We start from the raw sequence: 15,911 nt of genomic DNA, 5'->3' as shown, positions 1-15,911 counted from the left end.
GATATGTCGAAAATGCTGCTTATCGCTCTCCATATTTAAAAGGGCACCAACCAAAAACTACTGCGTAGAATTAATTGGAATTTTTCACACACAAGCCTTGCTATATAAGCTCTCAAAGCATATAAAAATTATACGGCTTAAATGTGAAGTTGGGTGCAAAAGAAGACAATTAAATCCTCTGTCGGGAAAAAACGAAATGACTTTCCGAACAACCCAATAGATCTATTCCATGGATTTTCCTAAATTTGAACTTTTCTGCACAGAAATCTCCATTCCACTTTTTCAATAAATTTGTCCATAAACAACAAACATGTTTAAAATATTAAAATAGTTTTAAAATTAATTAAACAAAAAGGGGTTTCTTCGGTTTTCTTTGATCTTTATTTAGAAAAAACGATCAGTTTTAAAATTGTTTTGTTGTTTTTAAGAAAATACAGCACTGAATGAAAAATATTTGTATGGAAACGTGCTCTTCACAATTTACCATAAGAAGAAGAGCACAACAAAAATAGATACAAGCCCACACACTAATGTTTTGTGTAATTAAGAGTCAAGAATTATAAATGTTGTTTAATACGGCTGATAGAAAGTCGTTTGTATCACTTGAACGACCACTATCGAGAAGACAGAGGACAATCTCAGAATTCCATTAAACACCAATATTTACTGCTTTACATTCCTCTAAACTGTTATACCTACACGAACATTTCTAATATAGCAACTAAATAATAGAAAAAGAAAATGATTAGATAAGCCCGCGTACATGCGCCATAAGTTTTGTTAATTACCAGTATAAACATCTAATAAGCAAACGATAAGAACTGCTTGTAATGTACGAACTCTTGCTTATATGTAAATAAATAATTTTTACACTCGTAACGATATGTTTAGAGAGTTTAGTTGACAATATGATATCTTTTATTATTATACCTCTAAAACTTGTTAAAGACTTATAAATGAAGAATATATATACTGTTTAGTGAATTAATTTGATTGTTTTTTTTGTTTTTTAAGGTCCACTGAACAATTATGCAGTTGAATTATAACCATATTATCAGTTAGTTTTTATAATTTTCACCTTACCTAATCATTGAAATAGGTTCAGTGTCATGTTTTACCCTTGAGGTTTGAGCTTTTTATCGTAGTATTCTACAACACCGCCAAAGTTTCCCAATTCTCTACATTTATTATTTTAATAATTTTTGAACCATTATGTGTTTAGAAAATACCACAAATGGCGGGGTAAACGCCATCTGTAGTACGATGCTACATTTTAGGATTGCGTATGCTCCAACAAGGTCCTTTAAATATGCAGATTAATGGATATCTACTTGCTGAAACGAATCCAATAAAATAATTCGAAGTGGTCTATATTCTATATAAACTGCCAGACGCGGATCGCGATTTCGATCTTATTGGATCTCATCAGCGCGTTGCAGGCATCCCCGAAAGAACACAGACCAACTTTTAGCTACTGTTTTAACAGCGCGTTTTAGGAAATACCACAAATGGCGCGGTAAACGCCATCTGTAGTACAATCCTAGGCAGTTTCGACAGTTTCGACAGAATATAGACCACTTCGAATTATTGTATTCGATTATGATAACCTGCCTATCACGTTGAGGTTAGCTACGCCGGGATTCGTTTTAGCAAGTAGATATCCATTTATTTAAATGGACCTTGTTGGAGCATACGTAATCCTAAAATGTAGCATCGTACTACAGATGGCGTTTACCGCGCCATTTGCGGTATTTCCTAAAACGAGCTGTTAAGACAGCAGGTAAAAGTTGGTCTGTGTTCTGTCGGGGCTGCCTGCGACGCGCTGATGAGATGCAATAAGATCGAAATCGCGATCCGCGTCTGGCAGTTTCGACAGAATATAGACCACTTCGAATTATTTTATTCCATTATGTGTTTATCTATTTCATAAATACAAGCCCCACTCCAAGAGTCATGGGTTAATACTAAAAAGAGGCCGATGGAGTGTTGAATTTGTTGAATGAATACAAGATCAAAACCGACTTCATAAGCCATAAGTTGAGAGAATGGTATGTAAGTATTTCATCTGAATTACTTTTAATTTACTGTGTGTAATACTATAAAATTGCTCGGAATATATAATTGACCAACTATCATACATTATTGCTCAATTCTAGGGTGATTCAGTATAAAGTACACGTATCTACACATATAATATACTAGAAGATATTTTATTATTTTCGCAAAGTATAATTTGCGGTCGCATCATTATCGTCATCATGTAACAACCGTCCGCACATTGCGATATATGAAAATGCCCTATTGAAGATGCTACACGTTATAAAGAAGGTTTGTTCTTTTACTTGCCAGTTTGAGGCCTTCGAACTTAAACTCGCTGTTATTATACGTAGTACGTTACTTTTTGCGTTATTAGATACTGCTTAGTCATTATATACAATACACCTCGATAGGTTCTAAAGGGCTATTGAACATTTTTGGATAAAACGTCTATTATTTTCACATAGGAAACGTCCTTATGTATAGGTGCATTATACCTCATTCGAAATGATACGTCACAAAGTACAATTGTCGTATAACCCGTCGAAATTTCAACGGATTTTACCGTTGCCGTCGTACCTCAATGTAGCTTTAGATAGTACATACTTTAAATGAAAATTATGACCAGAGCCGGACTAAAGATTTTGGGCCGCGGTGCGATGTAACCAAATGGCCTGGTTTAGAAGGGAAAGTGTTTGCGTTTGTCTTTGCCTCGGTCTTTGGTCTTGTTTTAAAAATTTTTTATTTTCTTTATAAATGATATTTTTATAGTTTGTTTTTTGTTTTCCTTTTATAACAAAATTTGAAAACTATTAAAAAAATATTAGGTTTTTTATTAATTTCTCTTTTTTTTTTCACATATTTTGAGTCATTTGGTCCGGGAGGCATTTGGTTCGGGGTGCATTTGCACCCCTGCACCCCGGACCAGTCCGGCCCTGATTGTGACTGATGCTATTAGCAAAAGTAGTTAACAGAAAATTTATAATTTATATGCCTTCCAAGTAGGACCCTCAAAAATCATCAAAAAACCTTCAATAAACTTGGTGAATAGATGATTGCAATGCTCTGTACTGTAATTTGTTACTATTAAAATTGATTTTACATTTTTTCTACATTCGTAGCTTCTCAGTGCAAGTGTTTCTTCATCAGATATCAAATTGAAGTCAGTTCTTGGCCACTAATGGTGGTCCAAGTCATCATTTATTCATTAAAAATCAACACTGTCAAATTATTTAATTAAACATGTATCTATATGCTCAACGAAAGAAATCCCGTAACTTTAATTAGCATATTTTTGTTCTAAACGTCAACAAAAATTATTTTAATTAGCGCGACAAGTGCGGGTTTCGTGGTAGGCATTTGGGTTTATTGATATTTAATAGGACATGAACATAATGCAGTCGAAAATTTATGACTTTAACCGATAAGCCTATTGGTTTCGATTTGAAAGGATCAGGATTTACATAATACGTAAGTATATTATATAGCTTACGTAAAAAAGCCGACAGTCTTTCCTCTTGGTAATATGTAATGCGTGAACCTTTAGCGATATTAAATCCAATTTAATTCATTACCGGATTAATATACAAATGAAATTAGAGTTGTTCACATTATCGATTCGTTCGTAATAAAAATTTATAATCAACAATATAAATCTGCATACGAATATAAAAATGTATTGAAATATTATCATTTCCTGCAAAAGAAATCAGAAATTTTCTTTGACTATTTCTCTTTATATTATACTTTCATAATCATCGGGCCCAATAATGACAACGTTATTCTATTCTGTAACTGCACTAGTTTACTGTACAGGTACAGAGGGTTAAAGGACAAAACCATTGTAAGAAAATCAGACGAAGTTGCAATCCAAAGCCGGCCCTGGGCGTGAATCGGCGACATACAGTAATTGCGATAACAATTAAGCAGCTACATCAGTGAAAAACGTAAACAATGACGGTTATGGAACCATTCATAAAGTAAATATCTTTTTTAAGGTTGTCATTCGGTGAAACACGTTGAGAATCTGGGTTTTGCGCCCTTTTTTACGAGAAAATGTTACGCCGTTCTTAACTGATGGTATTTTCAATGTGTTTCGTATGATATTATATATTTTTCGTTCCGTTCCGTGCCGTCCGGTAAATCCGATAAGTGTGTACGGACCTTTACCCGTAAGCTTTCACTGCCGAAATTCAACGAATCACGTTATTCGGGGTATTGTTGCAATGCGTTCCATTAGTTTTTTACAACAAATACTCCTAGATTAGTCAGATGTCTGTCACATTTTCACATTTTAGTTCCTTTTTAAACAAAACAACTTTTTTGCATATTTATTGTTGATGCGTACTCAATTTGTCATTTAAATATGACTTAATCAGAACATGTTTCGGGAATTTTGACTATCTCAACAATATTAAATTTCATAACATCAAAATACAATATCTAACGTTTTTCAGTGTTCTTTTTTCACTGCTTAAAATGACGATTAAGTTTATTTTTTAAGTCGACAGGACTGCTTACTCTTTTATGGACCGTTTGTGTTGAATGTAACGCTTGATGACGGTCTTCATTGATTAAGTATATCTACGTATTGTAAAAGAACCTCGAACTTTATTAAGTCATTAAAGAAAACGTATAAAAAGGTTTTTGAAGAGGTCATAAATACATAATACTCTCATCGCATACCTATGTAGTACGCATGTACCTACAATAACTGATACGATGCTGCAGAGCGATGAGAGTCGAGTGACTTTCTTAAAATAGAACTTAGTACAAACACAGTACAAATTTACAAGAAAAACTGAATAATTTCGGAAATATGTTGACGTTATATCCGAATTTGTTGTCGTTATTGCCTTCTGAGTTCGATAATTCCTAAGTTTTTGATGTATGAAACTGAACTTTGTTTTAATTTGATAACAACCACATAAAGTTTAAAAAACTTCGTAATTCACAACAGTAAGTAGTTACTCGTTCTTTCACCACCCCGTGGCTTCATCAATCAATACAGATCGAAGTGACCATGATGAATGAAGACCTCCGAAGTCCACGACCTATCGATTTAAATCTTATATAATATTATCCAATTTTCAGCGAATGCTTTTTTGTAATTTTCACTCAATTCAATGATTACATTACTATGACTGAACTAACAGCAATTAAATTCTTAAAAAGATATCGTAACAATATAATAAAGCTTAGATTTAACATTAATTATGTTTCTAACTGAGTCTCTCAACGCATTTTGGGATTGTGATTAGTTTGTAGAATTTTGGGTTTAGAGTGTGATTTTTGTTACAAACTTGCTTTATAAAATTAATTATCATAAAGTCACAAGGTCCTTAATCAATTTTCTTTGAGCGACAACAGTAATGGTAAAAGTTGTATTTCCTATTGAGCACAAAAATGTTGTATTTCCTAACCATACAAAAATAAGATTATAATTACGTCTAAAAAGCTTTTTTATTTTTTATTATTTTTTTAATTAATTTATCAGAACCACATCTAAATACCAATTATTTAACGACGCATTCAAAGAAGCCATTTTCAAAAGCCTAATAGAATGTGTATAATATTCTCCTATCAACTGGTCTTTTGTTTAAAATGAAGTTCAACAGGTGCCAATTAAATATCGTTTACATTTTCAACTAATAAGCAAACGAGTTTATATCAAATTAGTTTGACTCCTCCCAATTAAAAGTCTATCCGGCACGTGCTGGTCCTTGCGACTAATTATGAAACTAAATGAAAATTAACGTTTGCCGACTTATGATCTCCTAATACCAAAACTAACGTTGATTCCAAGCGGCACTGTGACGTAATTTATGATAAAAAAAACTGAAGGACGTATTTCAATTATTTACAGTTGCAACAATTATAGAGCGATATAATCAGAAATTTTGAACTATTTATCGTATTAACATTAAAAGCGTTAGATAAAACACAATATTTCACCACAATAGGAAAAAATATGTGAATGCAAATACAAATATAAAAAATAATAATTCTTTAAAAAATTATATATCGCAGCCTAGAGACATTCGAGAATGGTCTAACTGACTACCACCCTATAAAAAATGAATCGAATCGCATATCCACACCAATAAATTGGAAAAATATCGAACATTATATCTACTACTCAAACATAATGCTCCTCGACCATTCCAAAAGTTTCTCGATTCTTCTAGTCCAGTTAATTCTACTAAATTTCAACCGAGGACATAGCTAGAGACATTCGAGAACATTCTAGTTATATACCACACTAGAAACATTGAAAAACATTCTAGTACATTCTTACTTATTCTAAACGTGTTTTGGATGGCCGACGATCGACTCACAGATGACAGGTCCTCACCCTACCGAATATCGATAATATCGAACATTATAGGAGATTGCAAACATATTCTATTTAAGACACCGCTCGAAATATATGAAAATGTCCTAATTTACTGTCAGAACTGATCTCTACTCAAACAGAATGTTCCTGGAGCATTCCAGAAGTTTCTTTATTCTTCTAGTCCAGTTAATTCTAGTGAATTACAACTGAGATCAAACCTAGAGACGTTCGAGAACATTCTAGCCAAAGACCGTCCAACAAGAACATTCTAATACATTCTTACTTATTCTAAACGGGTGTTTAACGGCCGATGAACAACTCACAGAACCGCACCCCACACTGGAGATATATTGAGCATTATAGGAAACTGCAAACATTTTCTATTTAGTAACAGAAGTTGTTGTGGTCCCACTTATTCACACAACGGTCCTCGAACATTCCAGAAGATTCTCGATTATTCCGGTTCAATCAGTTCTAGAACATTCGAGAACATTGTGTTTAGTGGCCAGTGGTCGACCTATAATCGCTAAAGTAGGAGAGTTTTTAGAACACCTTGGCCGAAATATGAAAATACCCTAGGTCGACCACTTTTGACCATTATATCCCACACCACCACAACTACTGACAGGAAACCACCACAGTGCACAACGGGGAGACTCAAAGCACCGGTTTTGATTCTGGGGCTCAGTTAGTGTGTAGTCAGCTAAAGAGCTCATATAAAGCTAATAAATTCGTGTATGGTTTCGTGACGATGATGAGGGAGTGCAAGACAGCGAAGATGTGCATAATAGCGTCGTCGTGTACAAGAGAGAAGCATGTGATCTATTGCCAAGATTCTTCTTTGGGTTCATCCGTCGTCTCTAATTATGGGGTCAAGTATGCCGGACGTGCTCAACTCCGCCTCGACGAGGATGGTGACGTTGTTCTCTCGCAATTCCTAAGAAGGTATCCATAAGTAAGCAATATGAGCAGTAAACGAGTAAAAGAGAGAGAGAAAATGAGAAAGCCCTTAGGAGTATTAAACTAAAGAGCCAAAACAACGAGCGATCAAAACGACTATCAAAGAACACCGTCCCTCCTCGTTCGTATAATATGGGAACTTAAACGTTTTTATTCAAAGTCCTCATGTAACCATAATGCACATGGTTAAATAGCCACAGGAAAAGAATTTTTCGTTTGGACTGTAAGTAAAATCAAGAAGATTACGAACATATATTATGCATGTATAGGGTTGTTCGGAAAGTCATATCGTTTTTTTTTTGTAAAAATGAAAGACAGTTTTCGTATAATAAACAAATGCTTTATTAAATTATATATTGACCGTTCTTGTCCAACACCTTTTGCCATCTTTCTGGTAGTAGCATAATTCCACGCTCATAAAATTTTTGGTCTTTGCTGGTAAAAAACTGATCGAGGGGTTTTTTGACCTCCTCATTTGAGGTGAAGAAATTTTGGTGTGACCGGAACAAATAATAATCCGACGGTGCCAGGTCTGGAGAATATGGTGGGTGTAGCATTGTATCCCATTCAAGCTGTAAAAGCTTTTGGCGAGTGACCAAACTTGTGTGAGGTCTCGCGTTGTCTTGGTGAAACACTACACCTTTCCTATTGATTAGTTCTGACCTTTTCTGTTGAAGTGCATCATTCAGTTTGTCCAGCTGATGACAGTAGACTTCCGAATTAATCGTTGTGTTATCCGGTAAAAGCTCAAAAAAAAACGATTCCTTTAAAATCCCACCAAAGAGACAGCATCACCTTTTTTTGGTGAATATCGGCTTTGGAAATGATTTGAGCCGGTTCATCTTTTTTGCTCCATGACCTCTTGCGTTTGACGTTGTTGTATACAACCCATTTTTCGTCCCCAGTGATGATGCGCTTCAAAAACGGATCATTTTCGTGCCGTTTGAGAAGCGAATCGCAGACGTCAATGCGGCGGCACAGATTTCTCTCTATGAGAACATGGGGAACCCATACATCGAGCTTCGAGGATAATCCTAGGCCTTTAAAGTGGTCATAAACTGTTGAATTTGATAAATTTAACCTCAATCCGATCTCACGTATGTTATTCGCCGGTTCACATCAACTAATGCCTTTATCGCGTCTTTATCAGCTTCAACCGGCCTTCCCGAACGTGGTGCATCTTCGACATCAAAATTGCCGGATCGAAATTTAGCGAACCAGTTCTGGCACTGGCGTACTGTCAACACACCTTCTCCATACACATCAGTCAATTTCTTTCTGGCTTGAACAGCATTTTTACCCTTTCTGTAGTAAAACAGTAAGATATGTCGAAAATGCTGCTTATCGCTCTCCATATTTAAAAGGGCACCAACCAAAAACTACTGCGTAGAATTAATTGGAATTTTTCACACACAAGCCTTGCTATATGAGCTCTCAAAGCATATAAAAATTGTGCGTCTTAAATGTGAAGTTGGGTGCAAAAGAATACAATTAAATCCTCTGTCGGGAAAAAACGAAATGACTTTCCGAACAACCCTATAAAAGAATATGTAAAGTACGAAGCAATTCCTTACTCCAAATACTATAAATGTGCAAAATCGAATTAAATATTAATAAAAACTGTCTTTCATTTCTACAAAAAAAAACGAAATGACATTCCGAACAACCCTATAGATTACTGTTCACAAACAGTTAAGGATTTGGGATGTTTTAAATTTAAAAACAATCTTACGATAATGATAATTGATATTTTTGTATGAATTTTAATGTGGTGACTTAACAGTAGAAAAGTATTATAAATACCATTGCTAAGGGGACCTTCCATCAGAGAATGCCCTTAACACAACAACAAAATTGAATAGAGAGGAACAACATAAATGCATGTAATTAACATATTAGCTTTATTAAATTATGCCATTATCAAATTAGAGGAAATAAACTGGTGGCAAGAACGATTACGAAAATTAATTCAGTCGACCTGCACTACCGCCTCTTGTGCGTCACGTTTTGTTTTCGTTCTTATTATTTTTTAATTGATCATTTTCTTCGAAAAATGGATATTGACACTGTCTTTAGTGACGTCGGAGAATACGGAAAATACCAAAAGCTAGTTCTTTGGTTCATATTACTTCCCAGTACATTTCCATGCGGATTCCACGCTTACAACCAACTGTTCATGGCAGCTGTACCTGATCACTGGTGCAAAATACCAGAATTGAATGGTATACAGATGGAAATAGCAAAAAATTTAAGGTACTACTGTTACTATTAGTTTTGGATACTTTCTTATTCAACTTTTTTGTGTAAATAAAACATATTTTAATAATTCTTTTGAAACTATTGGAATTTGCTATTGCATTATTTCAAATTTGAAAAGAGGATAAGTACCTATTCAAAATAGGAAACCTATCTTTCAACGCAAAAATCACACTCGTAAACCTTATTTTTGTTACTGCCAGACAATGGTCTATTGTTAGGAACGTTTTAAATCCGGACGTGTAATAGGGTTCCCCATTTTAAGTATCCAATTTTAGGGTACCGTCAGTGGCGTAGTGTGAATTTCTGCCACGCGGAGCGAAGCCGAAATTACCGCACTTATTGTTAGGCACGTTTTAAATCCGGACGTGTAATAGGGTTCCCCATTTTAAGTATCCAATTTTAGGGTACCGTCAGTGGCGTAGTGTGAATTTCTGCCACGCGGAGCGAAGCCGAAATTACCGCACTTATTGTTAGGCACGTTTTAAATCCGGACGTGTAATAGGGTTCCCCATTTTAAGTATCCAATTTTAGGGTACCGTCAGTGGCGTAGTGTGAATTTCTGCCACGCGGAGCGAAGCCGAAATTACCGCACTTATTGTTAGGCACGTTTTAAATCCGGACGTGTAATAGGGTTCCCCATTTTAAGTATCCAATTTTAGGGTACCGTCAGTGGCGTAGTGTGAATTTCTGCCACGCGGAGCGAAGCCGAAATTACCGCACTTATTGTTAGGCACGTTTTAAATCCGGACGTGTAATAGGGTTCCCCATTTTAAGTATCCAATTTTAGGGTACCGTCAGTGGCGTAGTGTGAATTTCTGCCACGCGGAGCGAAGCCGAAATTACCGCACTTATTGTTAGGCACGTTTTAAATCCGGACGTGTAATAGGGTTCCCCATTTTAAGTATCCAATTTTAGGGTACCGTCAGTGGCGTAGTGTGAATTTCTGCCACGCGGAGCGAAGCCGAAATTACCGCACTTATTGTTAGGCACGTTTTAAATCCGGACGTGTAATAGGGTTCCCCATTTTAAGTATCCAATTTTAGGGTACCGTCAGTGGCGTAGTGTGAATTTCTGCCACGCGGAGCGAAGCCGAAATTACCGCACTTATTGTTAGGCACGTTTTAAATCCGGACGTGTAATAGGGTTCCCCATTTTAAGTATCCAATTTTAGGGTACCGTCAGTGGCGTAGTGTGAATTTCTGCCACGCGGAGCGAAGCCGAAATTACCGCACTTATTGTTAGGCACGTTTTAAATCCGGACGTGTAATAGGGTTCCCCATTTTAAGTATCCAATTTTAGGGTACCGTCAGTGGCGTAGTGTGAATTTCTGCCACGCGGAGCGAAGCCGAAATTACCGCACTTATTGTTAGGCACGTTTTAAATCCGGACGTGTAATAGGGTTCCCCATTTTAAGTATCCAATTTTAGGGTACCGTCAGTGGCGTAGTGTGAATTTCTGCCACGCGGAGCGAAGCCGAAATTACCGCACTTATTGTTAGGCACGTTTTAAANATTTCATTACAATCCTTTTTGGATGATCTTCCAACAAAGTTTTAGTAAGCATCTATATAAGCGTTATTAAAGTTATTTGTTGTTATATATTTATTTTACACAATTCTATTTTGATAAATATGCTATCTTCGCATGTCCGATAAAAAGAAAAGTACCTACTAAACCTAAATACAAATAACTATTCTTAAAGCGAACTAGTAATGTTTGAAAGCATATATATCTTATATTAATACAAATCATCATAAAGTCGTCAGTCCTAAGACTGGTAGGACACGTATCTTCACTCTTTCCTATCTTAAGCTAATCTTCGCATTTCCCTAAAACTGTAACTCCCACATCCTTAAGTATTTGCAAACAGTAATCTAATCTAGGTCTAGCTCTACCCGTCCTAACTTCCGTTTCTGCCTCTAATATGTCCCTGACTAGATCTTCATGCCTGAGAAGGTGTCCTATCAACCTCATTATCATCTTAATGTTGTCAGTCCTAAGACTGGTTGGACACGTACCTCCACTCTTTCCTATCCTGAGCTAATCTTCACAATTGCCTAAAACTAGAACAACCCACATCCTTAACTGTTTGCGAACAGTAATCTAATCGAAGTCTACCTCTACCCCTCGTAACTCCCGTTTCTGCCTCTAATATGTCTTTGATTAGACCTTCATGCCTGAGAAGGTGTCCTACCAACCTATCTCGCCTTCCATAAAGTCTTCTGTTCTCCTATTCTTTCTAATACCTCTTCATTTTTAACCTTCTCTATCCACAGTATCCTCATCAATCGCCTGTAACACCACATTTCGAACGCTTCTAACCTTTTCTTTTCCACCGCACCCACCGTCCGTCATGTTTAATATAAATGCAAATTTTTAATTCAGAAACCACCGAAAAATTTATCGAATATCCATTGCCTTACATTACCCATTCATTTCTTGTAAAGTACAACAGATTTTCAATCAGAAACACAAACAGTGATAGGTATCTACCTAACTATAACTTTCAGCATTCCAACAATAGAAAAAGATGGTAAAATGCATTACAGCAAATGTAAAATGTTCAGCATTGATTATAATAACGCGTCTTCGTCAGACAACGAGACAACATTATTAGACGATAATTTCGAACAAAAACAGATCCCTTGCAAATATGGATGGAACTACGACAGATCAAAGTTTACGAACACGGTTGTAATGGATGTAAGGTACATCTAAATTGTCGTTGCAATTAAGGCACTGTCTTTGTTAACGATTTCCAGTGGGACTTGGTTTGCGAGAACGATTTCTCTGTGACACTGGCGCTGGTATTGTTCGGAGTAGGTGGTTTAATAGGAAATTACATATTTGGTTATGCCCAAGACAGGCTCGGTAGAAAACCGTCGTTCTATATCTACCTTACGATCCAATCTATTTTTGGGTTTGCCACAACTTTTGCGACTAATTATTATGTTTGGATAGCGTTTAGGGTTGGGGTAGGTTTCACGGTACCCGCAATACTTGGAACCCCATATGTTTTAGGTAAGTCCACGAATTAATTCCTAATGATTGTAGATCTTATAGAACTATTAATAATATTGAAAAGATAAAAGCATGCAATGGCTGCTAACATTTAATACGAATGTCACATTATATATAATCCGGGCAAAAACAACCCAAATTGGAGCATGGCATGAATCTCAAATAAGTAAGGGTTTTAGATGAGACATAAATTAAAGACATAAAGCTATCGAAAGACCATTGCCGTCTGACTGTACCATAAACTGGTTGCATTTACCACAAGCATATTGTTTTATTATAATAAGTTGAGTATTGGTTTGAATTTTCCGGAAATTCGACGATAAGCAAACAGTGTAGTCATGACGAGATCGTCTAATTTCTGGAAAATTCAAATCGATATTGAAAAGCTGTGTGTGATCGTGCGACACCCTGTAGGAACAAAGTTTCTGTTACACTATTCGATAAATCATCACTATCATCTAAAAAGTTCAAGACTAGTTGGACACGCTCCTCCACTTACTCCTATCCTGAGCTAATCTTCGTAATTTTCTGAAACTATAACATCCCCAATCCTTAAGTATTTGCTAACAGTATTCTAGTTCACGTCTACCTCTACTCTTAACTCCTGTTTCTGCTTCTAATGTGTCTCTAACTAAACCTTAATGCCTAAGAAGGTATCCTACCAACCTATCTCACTTATTTCTTATTGACTTCCATAGAATCCTCTGTTCTCCTATTCTTTCTAATACCTCCCCTAGAAAAAAATTTTCAGTCGCTCTCTCCTCTCTCAGAGTCATTCAGTGTCTCTGAGAGCGTCTCTCATAGTCTTTTACAGTCTCTCAATTATTGCCTAGGTGTTTTTATGGATCTCTCACAGTCTCTGTATGAAAGACTCGAACGATAAAATCGTTAATTGAGAGATTCGAGTCTCTCACAGAGAGACTCAATGAATAAAACTGAAAAATTGAGAGACTCGAGTCTCCCGTAGAAAGACTGGGATCTCTGAAATATGTTGAACTTAGAAAATTTTAACCATGTCTATCGAGACACCACTTATTGAGAGATTCGAGTCTCTCGTTCAGAGATTCGAGTCTCTCGTTCAGAGACTGGATACGAAATGAGGATCTCTCTATGAGCGACTCCAGTCTCTCGTTCAGAGACGCTAAACAGTTTTTATGACAGTCTCTCGACAGTCTCTCTCAGCGACACCAGAGAGACTCGATGAGAGACGGAGACTCGAGTCTCGCTTTCAGAGACTCTGAGAGACTGAACATTTTTATCCTCATCATTCATCTGTAACACCACATTTCGAACGTTTCTAACCTTTTCTTTTCCGCTGTGCCTACCCTCGATATTTTGCGCCCGTATAGAGTCGTGCTCCAAACACAACCTTAACAGTTTGTTTCGAATTTCTACATTAAAATTGTCTTTTTCCTACTTTTATTTATATCTCTACTGTTTCTTCCATCCTGAATTATCTGACTTCCTAGATACCGGCAATTAGCAACTTCTTTTAATCTTTCGTCTCCTATCTTTATATTCAGTCTTTATGTTCCCTTGCATACTAATATTTTTGTTTGTATATCATCTACAAATCTAAGCATACTAATATTTTGCCCCTCTATATCTATCCCTAAAATTGTACTCTCTTTAATGATGTTTATATTTACTTCTCTACGTTTCTGCTCAAGTTCTACAAGTTGCTGTTTATACAAATTATATGTCATTCTTTTGCCTCATCTCATTCTTAAATTTTCCAATGTATTTAACATCATGTCCCATTTATCATTGTCAAAAGTTTTTTCTAAATCTACGAATCCCAGACTATGTACACGCCCTTTCCCTTTTCTTTCGTTTTCTGTGTTGTTACCCTTAAATGACCTTCCGCGTTCCTCTATTTCTTCTAAACCCAAATCAATCTTCTCCTAATATGTTCCTTATCCTTCTCTGTAGGATTCTAGTTAAGATTTTAAATGCATGGAAAGTTAAGCTAATTGTTCTGAATTTCTCGCACCCCTAACTTAGATATTTATTAATAAGGAGAAAGTCGCAAGATACATTCTCAGTAATAACCGATAAATTTTATTTTAGCTATCGAATTGGTTGGACCTCGTTATAGAACATTGGTAACAATTCTTATCAACATTGCATACTCCTTAGCGTTGGTATCATTAGCAATAATAGTGTGGGCAGTTAGAGACTGGAGAAATCTATCATTAACCACTACCCTGCCCTTCCTTCTCTTATTCACGCTGTATAAGCTTTTACCGGAAAGTCCTCGGTGGCTTTTAGCCCAAGGAAGATATAGGGATGCTGAAAAGATTCTTTCCAAAATAGCAAGGCAAGAAATCTTTTAACACCAATAGTTTTCTTAATTTGGAAGTAAACGTTTTAATTATGGATAACACATCGAAATTTCCAGTGGTTAATATTAAATATTAATTTGAAAATTCATTCTCAATTCTTTTTTCGGTATAAGTTACCTCAAATTAATGTGCAAAATCTGTTTAAAATCTACATTGGGGTATTACACCCTATTATATTCCAAGATCATAAGTCAATGTAATGATTTTTTTCCAACTTAGAGCTTAGGATGGAAGGTTAATATTCCATTATTCCTACATTGTAAAAGGTTTTTCACCTTACCACCGAGGTAAAGTTTAATGTCAGTGTTTAGTTATCCATATCTGTTTTATACAATGACTTCTCCCTTAAGCTTTAAATTGAAAAGAGAAAAATAGAAAATCCATTATTTTACTTTTTGACCTTGGAATTACCTTAAATGACCTTTAATACTTTAGTAGGGTATGGCCAAACGTACAATTCTAACCGCCCTTATAATCCGGAGTTAACAATAAGGGTTTTTATTCAAAGAGGCTGACTTAACCTTGAAATAACTTTGAAATTCGACCACAAAGGTAAATTCAAGGTCATCCTACAATTTCCTCGGGAAAATTATGCAACTTTTGTCGAAACACTTTTTTTACTTAAGCCTTTCCACCGGAATTATCATGTATGTCGTCATTACTGAGGATTTTAGATATGTTAAGAATATTTTACCCTTATTGTTTTGAAAATAATAAAATTTTTAATTCAAAAAAAAAAATGCAAATTTTGAAAACAATTATACAGGGTGTCCCAGTTATAATAATTAAAAAAGAAACCATGGCTTCCTGACACAAAATACAACAAAAAAGTGTTATACAATTTTTCAATTCAGTGACCATTGAGCTCGCAAATCGTCTTTGTAAATTTGAACGTACAATTTGTTTCATTACGGGCCTGGATCTAGGCGACTAACGTCGCTCAGCTGATCTAGT

General features: G+C 35.7%; 1 protein-coding gene across 4 annotated transcripts in view; it reads left to right on the top strand.

Moving 5' to 3' along the window:
• LOC108744618 (carcinine transporter) overlaps positions 1-15,911 on the top strand; it is a 144,291-nt gene that overhangs the window by 126,615 nt on the left and 1,765 nt on the right. The window contains exons 4-7 of one of the 4 annotated variants that reach the window (XM_025974691.1): positions 1,938-2,052; positions 12,102-12,294; positions 12,354-12,612; positions 14,683-14,932. In XM_025974691.1, coding sequence (XP_025830476.1) covers positions 12,130-12,294; positions 12,354-12,612; positions 14,683-14,932 — 674 coding nt within the window. In that variant the 5' untranslated portion in view covers positions 1,938-2,052; positions 12,102-12,129. Of the gene's footprint in view, positions 1-1,937; positions 2,053-7,207; positions 7,557-9,130; positions 9,587-12,101; positions 12,295-12,353; positions 12,613-14,682; positions 14,933-15,911 lie in introns of those variants that run through there. The other 3 variants (XM_025974693.1, XM_025974690.1, XM_025974692.1) reach the window with 3 other exon arrangements.

The sequence above is a fragment of the Agrilus planipennis genome, unplaced genomic scaffold (genome assembly GCF_000699045.2).
Source record: "Agrilus planipennis isolate EAB-ADULT unplaced genomic scaffold, Apla_2.0 scaffold16, whole genome shotgun sequence".
NCBI lineage: Eukaryota > Metazoa > Arthropoda > Insecta > Coleoptera > Buprestidae > Agrilus > Agrilus planipennis.
Note: the sequence above shows the minus strand (reverse complement) of the source record. Positions and strands in the feature narration are given on the sequence as shown.